The sequence below is a fragment of the Notolepis coatsorum genome (assembly GCF_963971535.1).
Source record: "Notolepis coatsorum genome assembly, chromosome: 17".
NCBI lineage: Eukaryota > Metazoa > Chordata > Actinopteri > Aulopiformes > Paralepididae > Notolepis > Notolepis coatsorum.
The window spans coordinates 16,739,976-16,752,853 of NC_140181.1; the positions used below are offsets into that span (position 1 = coordinate 16,739,976).

The following is a 12,878-nucleotide window of genomic DNA, read 5'->3' on the forward strand; positions in this document are numbered from 1 at the left end:
ACTGATAGACAGCTTTTTCCCTGTCTCCTTATCCTTTCTCCATTTCACCCTCTCTTTCTCTAAATATCTTTGTCGCTTTTCGGGATCAGCATCTCTACGTTGCCTGTATAGGCACTGTTTCTCCGCTGCAGATCCTAAGAAAATCATATAAAATACAAATACAAAAGTCACTTTAACATTGGCTGTAACCTCTTACTATTGGTAAGGGAAGTATATTTTCATGTACACACAAAAGCATATACTTTTGTCAGCCCTGTTACCATTCACTCAACCCTATTACCCATTGAAAGGTAACAGGGCTGATGGTAACAGGGCTGACGAAAAAGGCAACTAGCAGCCATTACTAGCCATATGCTAACGGTCTTGACACCACATGGTGTGCATTCATGAGAGGAAATAATGATGTTAAATATGTATATTCACAATTTCAAACAAATGACTTTTTAACATGCGCATTTATGGTAACAGTTCTGACGCAACAAGCTCGTCCCCCTCTGTTGGACATCACATAACTCGAAGAAAATGCATGAAAAGAGGAGCACACTTACTTGTCTTTTCTCCACCATCTTTAGAAAAGAAAGATGATGTCAGTTCCTGGGCTATGTGTAACTTTCGGAACAGTCCATTATCTCTGAAGGGGTGTTTTCATCAAAAGTAACAGGGTTGACATCAACATGTGAAAAAGTATATTTTTTTTACACATTTGCAACATATTTTAAAAAAATCCATCCATGCGTAGTGAAACAACACTTGTGCCTTGATATAGGTTTAAGTTTTTATGTTCTAGTTTGGCTTTTTTGGCCTTACTAGCTAGTGGAAGTAGAACAATCTTACTGAGGGACAGGTCATTTTTAATTTTTTTGCGAGATGCTTCGCACAAAAGTGTTTAAAATTATTTTAAAAACAAAAAGCTAAATAAATTGTATTTGTCTTTTTTTTTGTCAAATTTTTTATTATTATTCACATGAAACAAGACAACACATTAAACACAATCACAATACATAGAACTTCACAAGAAAATAACAAAACAATAATAATACAGAATAACAATTTATACAGACAAAAAGAAAAGAAAACAGAGTTCAACCTTCTCATTTCTAAATCCAAGGGGTACTATCTAATAAATGGTCTTTCCCAGTGTTCAGCCCCGATTCCCGGCCGTGTGACCTTATATTAATAAAACGTACATCTCCAATTCACCACAAGGACCACTTTTTGAGAACACAACCCGAAAACAGAGCAATGAACCTTCATGAAAAAACAAAAACCTGTAGAGGTGTTCCATAGACTCACAGAGACCGTGTAAAAGTGACCAAACAGTGAAGAAATAGTTAAATAGCTGCCCCCCCATTAAATCCCCAGCTAAACTCAAGAGGACAAGACAAAAGACAAGACAGACAAAACATTTCCTCCTCCCCCTCCCAAGAGACCGCCGGACCCCCCCGATCAAGCACCCCAACCCCACTCAGCCGCACACGGCGGTCCTTACCTTCTCAGCTGCTGCGAACCACAGGTCAATGCCAGCCTGTCCTACCCCAATCACCCGCGCCGTGGATATCTCAAGATAAATCACATCCAATAGTGTTAGGGACCAGTTAATCACTGTAAGCTTCTCAGGCTCCTTCCATCTCATTGCTATTAGCTTCTTCGCTGCTGTGACACCCGCCAGGACAACCCTTTTTAGTTGAACGGACGCAGGTAGTGTCGTTATATCGTTCAGGAGTAGCGTAACAGCTGTGAATGGGATAGTTAAGCCACACAGGTCTGAAAGTTTGTCCGTTATTGACCGCCAGAAGCGGGCCACTGGTGGGCAATCCCAATACATATGCATATAAGTGCCAGTGGCCTTTTGAGAGCACAAAGTGCACCGAGAGTCGGTTATCAGGCCCATAGCAAATAGCTTCCTAGGTGTAAGATAGGTCCTATGAATATAATTAAAATTAATTTGCTGGTGATTGGGGTTGCGGGAAGATAATGCCACATTTGCCCAAACATCATCCCAGTCAAACTCTGGGTCCAACTCCGGGATATCCACACGCCAGATTGTATCCAATGATACATTTTTATACGTGGACTGAATTAAGAGCATATAAAAGTCTGAGACAAACCCTCTGGATGTCGTCCTGTCCACTATGAGCCTGAGGAAGGGGTGTGGGTGCAAAGCTTGAGCCCACGGCACGCCATGCGCCCTCAGTGCTGACCTTAGTTGAAGGTAAAGAAAGAAGGACTCGCCGGGAAGATCATAAAATTCTCTTAAGTCCTGAAACGCACGGAGGCCGTTCTTATCATAAATATCCTCCAGAGTATGCACTCCCCTCCTTTGCCATTGAGGAATATTAACCGGCTTGTGCCCAACAAGTAATTGCTGGTTATTAAAAATTGGAGAGTCCAGGTGCCATGGGCATTTAACCCCACACGACCTCTGTACATTACGCCACGTTTGGATCACGTGAGTTATGATCGGTCCATACCTCAGCCGGCATTTCGAAATAGAGACAGTGGAGTACACTACATCCTGCAATCTTAGCGGTGAGACCGCCGCCGCTTCTAAGGAGCGCCACAATACAGCCTCTACAGGGTCTAGCCAGCACATCAGAGGTCTCAGTGAAAAGGACCAGAAATAAAGCTTAAAATCAGGGATTGCGAGGCCCCCATCTTGTTTTCTACGTTGAGTAGTAGCCCTTTTGATTCTCGGGCGTTTGTTATTCCAGATAAACTTAGATACCATCGATTGTACCTTGCGCCAGTGGTCTATTGGAGGGGGCAGGGGGAGCATTGAGCTAACAAAATGTATCCTAGGCAGAACGTTCATTTTGATTATGGAAGCTCGGGCTTGAAGGGAGTTAGGAAGGGACGACCAGCTGTCTAGATCCTGGCGTATTTTATCATAAGTACCCGTGAAGTTGTACTTAGTAGTTTGATTCAGTGTGGGGAATATCTCTATGCCCAAGTATTTAAAATGTTCTACTATGGTGATATCAGCTGGTAGTCGTACCGCCTTGGCCAGCTCATTAAGAGGTAGGCAGGCTGATTTGTTCCAGTTAATCTTAAAGCCTGACATTTTACCAAAGTCGTCGATTATTCTCAATAATTTTGTGGCCGACCGGGAGGGGTCGTCCATAAAAATCAGCAGGTCATCCGCATAGAGAGCAATTTTGTGTGGAGTATTATTGACCATTATGGGGACGCTGTCCTCCGATTGCCTAATAAATTGGGCCAAAGGTTCGAGGGAAAGCGCGAACAGTCCTGGGCTCAGAGGACAACCCTGTCTAGAAGATCTGGAGACTGGAAAGAGTGTGGAACAGTTTTTGCCTGTCAGTATCATCGCAGACGGCGAGGCATACAGGACTTTAATCATATGAATAAAACTCTTCCCAAGACCCATGACCTCAAGTACCTTCCAAAGGTATGACCACTCAAGTCTGTCAAACGCCTTCATGGCATCCAAAGACAGAACTGTGGACGGAGTTGTATTGTCTTTACTGTTATCGATTACATGCAACAGCCTCCTAAGATTATCTGCAGCCAGATGCCCCGGGATAAAACCAGTTTGATCGCAGTGTACCAATACCGTCATAAATCTCTGCAGGCGGCGGGCCAGCACCTTGGCAAACACTTTTAAATCGGCCCCGAGAAGACTCAAGGGTCTATAGCTACCACAATCATTGGGATCTTTGTCCTTCTTGAGAAGTAAGGAAATCAACGCCATGTTGACATCTCTTGAGAACTCCCCTTGCTCGATAGCATAATTGATCATATCGAGCATCAATGGACCCAGTTGGTCCCAAAAAGCTAAATACACCTCGGGTGGAATACCATCCCAGCCTGGTGCCTTGCCCCTCTGCATTTCAGCAATCGTCTCCCTCAACTCCATAAGAGTGATCGGTTTCCCCAGTTCCTTGGCCTCTTCCTCAGAAATGTGGGGTATCTCAAGCCCGCCAAAGAACGATTCAAATTTAGAGTCGTCGAGATTAACCTCTGAGCTATATAACTGTGAGTAAAACTCTTTAAAAGTGTCGTTGATCTTTTTCGAATCAGTAGTGATTGTACCCTGTCGCGTCTTGATCGAGGGGATATCCGAGAAATGATCATTCGAGCGTATTTTCATTGCCAATAGATGGCTAGGCCTAGAGCCGTGAAAGTAGTAATTTTGCCTTGTCCTATGTATCAAGAACTCAGACTGTTGTTTAAGTATGGAGTTTATTTCCTTCTTGACTCTCTTACGTTGTGTGTTTAGTCGATCACTATAGTTAGTTTGCAAAGATGCGTATAGATCCGCATATAATGTTTCCAGTCCTTCTAGTTTTTTTGACCGGGATTTACGTAAGTTGGAGGCGAAAAGTGTGACATGACCCCTGATAAATCCTTTCAATGCGTTCCATAGGACCCTGGGGTCATCGACCGTGCCAACATTGATCTGCAAGAATTCAGCTAGTTTACTCCTGAACTCAGAGCAGAAATCATCGTTCTTTAATAAGGTTGAGTTAAAACGCCACCTGGGAGCTCTCGTGGAGAGCCTGCCAAAGGTTGCCACAAGGAAAATCCCCTTGTGGTCCGAGAGAGCCAGGGGAACCAATGAGACGTCGAAACTATCAAACAAATTAGGGGATGCGAATGCATAGTCTATTCGAGAGAAGGTTTTGTGTCTGGCAGACAGGTGAGAGTAATCCTTGAGGGTGGGATTGGATAAGCGCCATAGGTCTGCGAGCCCAGTGTCCTGGGCCCACATCCTGAGGGCCTTAGATGACCGTTTTTGGTCGCTTGTTTCAGAGGATCCGGACCTATCCATCTCCGCATCCCAGCACGCATTAAAATCGCCACCCACAATGAGAGCGTATCCAGTAAGTTCCAACATATTCTTCGTGATTGTATTATAGAACGCTGAATCAAATGTGTTAGGGGCATACAATGCTATTATTGCCATTTTCCTATGAGAGAACTCAACTTTTGCTATAGTAATCCTTCCCTCCGTGTCCGACCACACATCCAGGACTTTGATATCAAGGTTACGTCTTGTAACTATGACGACTCCTTTCGTCTTATCATCGGCTGAGGATGAGGAGATAACGTGATATTGTCGATTTGCTAGCCTTGACACATCACCCACCAATAAATGAGTCTCACTAAGGAGAGCAATGTCAATATTTCTTCTCTTCAATAACCAAAGGACACTGGCACGTTTGTGTGGGGCGTTAAGACCTCCTGCGTTCCAAATTAAGATATTCAGTTTAGCCATGGTCGAGTTTGTCTAAATGCGTAGAGAACATACCAGTGCAGCCAGGCTGAGTACAGAGGCGCTGATCCAGGCGGGCCCAGACGGTCAATCCCAGGAGTTCAGAGGAGGAACAATTACACACATATAAGACAACAGCACATAAAACACATAAAAATACCACCCCAGTTACAACCCCCCCTCCTTCTACTCTAAACCCTAACCCACCCGTCCTATTATAAGCCCTCCTATACCCACTCTCCAATCCCCACCCTATGCCCCATCCACTAAGGATGGTCATCTTCCTATCATTTCCCACTGGAGTCATGGATCCAATAAGACGCTCCCCACTCCAACCCCCCTCTAGATAAACCCCTGATTAAACCCCCACTAGTCCAATAAACACAAATAATAATAAAAATAAAATTCAATAAAGATATCGGTCGAAAACCACCTGAGCCTTGGCCCTAACATGAGATAACCATAATGGAAAAAATAGCCATTATTATATAATAACTCAACATCACACCTGCAACCATCTATTTCCGAGTCTGCGCTTCAACGTTGCAATGTTATAGCACAAATGGATAAAGGAAAATTCAAAACAAAATTAAATTAAAGCATACCAGCCGATAGTCTAAGGCAGGATCGGGTCACAGGTAAATTGTGCAAAATTGTGCAAACAGATGTCATTTAAACAACGACAATAATAAGAAAGGGAAAAAAGGGGGTTATGGTCAAAGTGCACACCTGTAACAGCCCCTCTGATCAGGCACAACGGCTGAAATGACATAACCTATGTAAGAATAGAATTAAACACATTCATTAATCCGGGGATGGTAATAGGCAATACCTGACACAACCTGTTATCATATATTGTTTCAATAAAGATATCGGTCGAAAACCACCGTGAGCCTTGGCCCTAACATGAGATAACTATAATGGAAAAAAAAAAGTCATTATTATATAACAACTCAACATCAACCCTGCAACCATCTATTTCCGAGTCTGCGCATCAACGTCGCAATGTTATAGCACAAATGGATAAAGGAAAATTCAAAACAAAATTAAATTAGAGCATACCAGCAGATAGTCTAAGGTAGGATCGGATCCCAGGTAAATTGTGCAAACAAATGTCATTTAAACAACGACAATAATAAGAAGGGGAAAAGGGGGTTATGGTCAAAGTGCACATCTGTAACAGCCCCTCTGATCAGGCACAACGGCTGAAATGACATAACCTATGTAAGAATAGAATTAAACACATTCAATAACCCGGGGATGGTAATAGGCAATACCTGACACAACCTGTTATCATATATTGTTTCAATAAAGATATCGGTCGAAAACCACCGTGAGCCTTGGCCCTAACATGAGATAACTATAATGGAAAAAAAATAGTCATTATTATATAACAACTCAACATCAACCCTGCAACCATCTATTTCCGAGTCTGCGCATCAACGTCGCAATGTTATAGCACAATTGGATAAAGGAAAATTCAAAACAAAATTAAATTAGAGCATACCAGCATATGGATTCTTAATAGGACTAGTTGTTAAAGATCCCTAAATATTCAGCACAACAATTGAATGAGGTTGGAGTGGGGTGGAATTTGGCAATGATCACGTGATGATCACCAGTACGACACATCTTCAGTTGTGTTCCCCGACCTCATTGGGTGTTTCGGCCATTTATCACAATACACCCTCTGCCGAGGTTGGCCCACCACAGGCTGATCAGGCCTGGGTGTGTGTCGCACAGTGGCACCACGTGTTCATTTAGCAGCCCATGATGCGTCTCTACGTTTCAGCCACAACCAGTGACTGCTCCGTTCTGCTGCAGTGGCAAGTTCTTTGATTGCCTTTCGTTGGGCCTGTCCTCTGATCCCTACTTCCTTCAGGAGCCTTGTGGTGGAACTGGCTACAAAGCCTCTGCAGCCCACCTCCACTGGCCACACCTTCACGTTCCAAAGGTAGGATCGGATTCCAGGTAAATTGTGCAAACAAATGTCATTTAAACAACGACAATATAATAAGAAGGGGAAAAGGGGGTTATGGTCAAAGTGCACATCTGTAACAGCCCCTCTGATCAGGCACCACGGCTGGAATGACATAACCTATGTAAGAATAGAATTAAACACATTCATTAACCCGGGGATGGTAAAAAGCAATACCTGACACAACCTGTTATCATATCTTGTTTATATATATATTCAACCGATCTTCTCCTACCGGAGCCCAAAGCTCAAAACAGCCTGGATATAAAAATAAAAGCATACAAGAAGTTAGTTAAGGACCCGATCACCGTTGAATTGTGCGAGCCGATTACACTTAAACAGCAACAACAACCAAAGTGCGTAAATATTAACGGGTCTCGAATGTCTCAGCGCAGACGATAGACGCAGCCCGCTAGCTAGCCCGAGGCTAGCGCGATGAATCCGGATAGCACGTTAGAGTCTGTTATGCACATTGTTCAGCTAGCTCGCTAGCTTCCATAGAGGCGACGCACAAGTACGACCATGAGGTCAGCATTAGCAAGTAACAGAAGACATTGGGAAGCCCCGCTAGTTGGATGGGCAGTGGGCAGTTAACATGTCTGGGCATGACAGCAAGTGTTGTGAATAGCCGGCCCTAACAATGTATTCAGGCCCACATCGCCAAGTCACTCACCCGATATAGTTATCAAGCTACAGTCTCGGGTATCCCCTCGAGATATTCCTTCGCTTTAGCCAACGACCAAAATGAACGCAGACCATCGACCTTATCCAACACAGATAATTTCGCGGGAGCGAAAAGCGTGGGCCTCAGGCCTAGTTTCCATAGCTTGGACAGGACCACTTTGTATTCGCCTCTCTGTGCTTGAACCTCCGGTGTAAAGTCTTCGAAAATGGCCACTTTGTGATCGCCAAGCCTCAGATTACCCCTTCTGGCACGAGCCGACCGCATTTACATTTACATTTAGTCATTTAGCTGACGCTTTTATCCAAAGCGACTTACAAGTTCTGTACGACAAGCCATCAGGAAGGGCACAACTCTATCAGCTGAGCAACAATGTTCATCAAAGTGTTGAGTGCTACAGTGTAGGTTAGTTTATTAGGACAAGTGCATGACAGTACGGTTAGTTAGGGTTAGATTTTTTTTTTTTATTGTTTTTTTTTTTTTATTCAGATAATGGTTGAAGAAGTGCGTCTTTAGTCGACGGCGAAAGATTGGACGTGATTCGGCTGTCCTAACTGGGGTGGGTAGTTCATTCCACCATTGTGGGGCATGCTGAAGCCTGTTCAGCTTGACTATGATGGGCCTCTGCTCCTTGTTCACGCCAGGAGTGGTCCTGCCCGCTCTGTAGGCCGATTCACAGACGGGAGGGTTGGGGAAGACGTCATTCCCCAGTATTTTTTGCAGCAATTCCGGCATGGTCTCAGAGAGACGGCCTTCCCCGTTGCCCTCCGGTACTCCAACAATCCTGATGTTGTAGCGTCTCTCCCGGGACTGTATTTCCACAATCACTGACTGTAGTTTGGTAACTTCAGCCTGCCTAGCCAGCAGGGAGGACTCGAGATCCGCCATCTTCACGCCCTGTAATGATACCTCCGTCGTTAGCGAAGCGTGTCTCAGATTCTGCATGGAGCTTGGTCATGATCGAGAGCACAGCTTCGCTTATCTCCCCGACACCGGGCGATGGTGCGGCCAGGCCCGGTGGTGGTTTGCCGGCTGGGGCGCTCATGGATCTGGTTTCCACCACCGACATCGCAGAAAGTCGAAAAAAGTTGACGACAGTAGTTGAAACACGACGACTTAGCAACCAGACAAAAAACAAATAAAAATAAAATAAAGACTAATGGGGAGAAACGTATATTCTGCACGGTAGAAGGTAGCTCACGTGAAACACGTCTACTCCATGATCGCTCAGCTCCGCCCTCCAAATTGTATTTGTCTTTATGTTACATGACACATCAGGAATCTAAATTATGAAATGTCTTATTGTTCATTATTTTTTTATTCAAATTGACAGAGGAGTTTTGTTCGAGGGACACAAAATGGCACGCTTTCGTATAATGACCCCCATATTGAGCAACCTGATGGCCTGGGGATGGAAGCTCCTCTTGAGTCTCTGTACCGGCCATGAGACTCCGGTAGCGCTTGTCTGACCGCAGCAGTGCAAAGAGGCAGTTGTTTGGGTGGCTAGAGTCTTTGACTATTCTCTTTGACTACCCAGCGTTACCAAATAGTTACTCCGTGATGTGAAGGAGTTTATATAGGGGCCTGTCAGCATCACCATCTGCATCAGCTGGAAACAATTAGCTGGGGAGCAAGGGACCGTCCACAAGCTACAATACAAACTGGAGAGCATACTGCAAAAGAAACAAGAGTAAGATAAACAAACAGCACATATTAAAATCACACAGTTCACTGAAAGCAGAATAAATAGGTTTCAGGTCCACCCTGGTGCATTTACTCTGTTTACATTTGTTTTTGATGCGGTGCAGATTCACGGCCTCCGGCGGATCTGAGACTTATGTTGGTCGGTACGCATGGGTCGTGGAGGACCTGGGCGGGGAACACCATCCTGGGTAGGAATGGCTTCAAAGAGGAGGCGTCCGCACGTTGTCAGAAGGAAGAGGTCACCATCACCGGTGAGGAACATTCAGGCCGTTTCACGAAGATTCATGTCGTCGACACCCCGGTTATCTATGACATTAGATACCCACCAGGATTTCACCAGGAACGAAATGTTCTCGAAATGTACGTGAAATGGATGATAGCGGGATGCGTTGACCTGTCGGTCCCGGGGCCCCACGCCTTCCTGCTGGTGATCAGCCTGACATCAGGATACACAGAGGAGGAGAAGAAAGCCGTCAAGTGGATCCAGAAGAACTTTGGAGAAGACGCCTCCATGTACACCATCGTCCTCTTCATACACGAAGACACAGACCTGCTCGGAGGCAAACCGCTGAGGGGCTTCCTGAGGGAGAGCACTGCGGTGTGGAGGCTCATCGACAGCTGCGGAGGAAGATACCACTGGTTCTCCAACAGCGGGAGAGCGGACAGGATCCAGGTCAGAGAGCTTCTGGACAAGATAGTGAAAATGGTCGATGACAACAGCGGGAAACACTACAGCAGTGAGATGTACAAGGAGGCCCAGAGGAAGATGGAGGTGATTGAATTGTTTTTATTGTGTTTTGTGTTGTGTTTTATATTTCATATTTATATTTTTATTCATTATTCTTATATTATTCCATATTATTTCATGTTGTTAATATTATTATTATATTATAAATTTTTTTATCAAATTAATTGTTTATTATTTTGTATATTATGTGTGTATTATTCCTGGTATGCCCTGCTAACTAAGTTAGGGATAATTTCCAGCATAGCCTGACTTAAGCCAGACCTTTCCATTCCCCGACGCTCGATTGTCTAAATCACCATGACAACAGATCAAAAAGTTTGAGCCTGGTCGAGAGCAGGGTTAAGTTCAGTTAGCTGGATGAACCATGGCCACGCCCCCGCAAAGAAATGCCAGCTCGCTTCCTGAAATATTTCTCACAGTCTAGATCCCATTATGCCATTCTGAATTATGTTTTTGTGCTTCGTTTGAAATGTAAAATGATAGGTCTGCAGTAACGCTGATAATAAATCATATTCAGCCTATGAATTTACTTTGTCCTATATAATGCACGTCATATTTATACGGATACGGCGCTCGCGAGTCGTGACACACAGTTATTTTAATTAATAACGGACTAAACGGATCATTGCAAATGTGAATCCCGCTGGGATATTTTTAATGAATGAAACCTATCGGGTGTTTGGCTCTGATTAGTTTAATATTCTTCGCTGTGTATTTGCGTAACGGAGCACCTGGATGCATTTCATTCAAACTGAAGCGTCTATGCGCGGATTGTGGATATGAATTATGAGGAATCTGAATCTGTGGAGTATTTAATTGTATCACTGTGACAGTGTCACACGTTATTGTGATATTGTAACTGGGATTAAAATATATGCGGAGATGCGCTGTTTGATGGATTTGATGACGTGACGTGACTTGATAAATTGAATGAGCCTTTGACGTTTTTGATGAATGAATTTGAGAAAATGCATTTATCTTTTCAAGCACTGTTATCTGATGATGAACATGAGGTGTCACTGGTATAAACCAAATGGTAATCAATTCAATGCATGTATGGATTAGGTCCGAAACAGATTAAAACCTGATTAATAGTGTAACTGCAAGCCTCCCTCCAACCCTCTCTTTGGAAACCATGTATTTGTATAATACCTAAGCACATACAGATATCCTCATGATATAATTCGTATCAATTAGATATACTATTTGGGCTTGTTTTTATCGTTATTCTGAAAGAGCTGAACTAATTATTTTCGCTAGCAAGATCTCATTTGATTATTCATTCCATAAGCCTATACTGCCAGCAGGCACGCCCATTCTGCAATCTGTTAATAAAGTTTTAAATCAATCAATCAATCAATGCCGTTAGAAGATCAGGATTTCTGCCTTCGACACTGGCTGTCTTTTCAGCTGAGGCGGGCGCGCGCAATTATCCTGAGTCTCAAGTCTGGTTCAAATGAACGAGACTGAATCAGCGTTCGAGGAACAGGAAAATCCCGGATTCAAACATCGGGTTAATTGAATCTGGATAATGGGACTCTTGATCGACTTAGTTGAACCAGGTACGGGGAATAGGGCCCAGGTGGCAACAGGTTTAGAGGGAACAGGTGGGATTAAAGGGAACAGGTGGGTTTAAAGGGAACAGGTGGCTTAAAGGGAACATGTTGGTTTAAAGGGAACAGGTGGTTTAAAGGGAACATGTGGTTTAAAGGGAACATGTTGGTTTAAAGGGAACAGGTGGTTTAAAGGGAACAGGTGGTTTAAAGGGAACAGGTGGTTTAAAGGGAACATGTGGGTTTAAAGGGAACAGGTGGTTTAAAGGGAACATGTGGCTTAAAGGGAACAGGTGGCTTAAAGGGAACAGGTGGTTTAAAGGGAACATGTTGGTTTAAACAGGAACAGGTGGTTTAAAGGGAACAGGTGGTTTAAAGGGAACAGGTGGTTTAAAGGGAACAGGTGGTTTAAAGGGAACAGGTGGTTTAAAGGGAACAGGTGGGTTTAAAGGGAACAGGTGGTTTAAAGGGAACAGGTGGGCTTAAATGGAACAGGTGGTTTAAAGGGAACAGGTGGGTTTAAAGGGAACAGGTGGTTTAAAGGGAACAGGTGGTTTAAAGGGAACATGTTGGTTTAAAGGGAACAGGTGGTTTAAAGGGAACAGGTGGTTTAAAGGGAACAGGTGGTTTAAAGGGAACAGGTGGGTTTAAAGGGAACAGGTGGTTTAAAGGGAACAGGTGGTTTAAAGGGAACAGGTGGGCTTAAAGGGAACAGGTGGTTTAAAGGGAACAGGTGGTTTAAACGGAACAGGTGGCTTAAAAGGAACAGGTGGTTTAAAGGGAACAGGTGGGTTTAAAGGGAACAGGTGGTTTAAAGGGAACAGGTGGTTTAAAGGGAACAGGTGGGCTTAAAGGGAACAGGTGGTTTAAAGGGAACAGGTGGTTTAAACGGGAACAGGTGGTTTAAAGGGAACAGGTGGTTTAAAGGGAACAGGTGGGTTTAAAGGGAACAGGTGGGTTTAAAGGGAACAGGTGGCTTA

The 12,878-nt window shown here is 44.0% G+C and overlaps 1 protein-coding gene across 2 annotated transcripts in view; it reads left to right on the forward strand.

The window, feature by feature from the left end:
- The window catches only part of LOC311244503 (uncharacterized protein), a 17,637-nt gene extending 5,674 nt beyond the window's left edge, over window positions 1-11,963 (forward strand). The window contains exons 6-7 of one of the 2 annotated variants that reach the window (XM_084334048.1): window positions 7,116-7,187; window positions 9,702-11,963. In XM_084334048.1, the coding sequence (XP_084190174.1) occupies window positions 7,116-7,187; window positions 9,702-10,594 (965 nt within the window). In that variant the 3' untranslated portion in view covers window positions 10,595-11,963. The remainder of the gene's footprint in view (window positions 1-7,115; window positions 7,188-9,701) is intronic. The other variant, XM_084334049.1, reaches the window with a different exon arrangement.
- The last annotated feature ends 915 nt before the right edge of the window (window positions 11,964-12,878 follow it).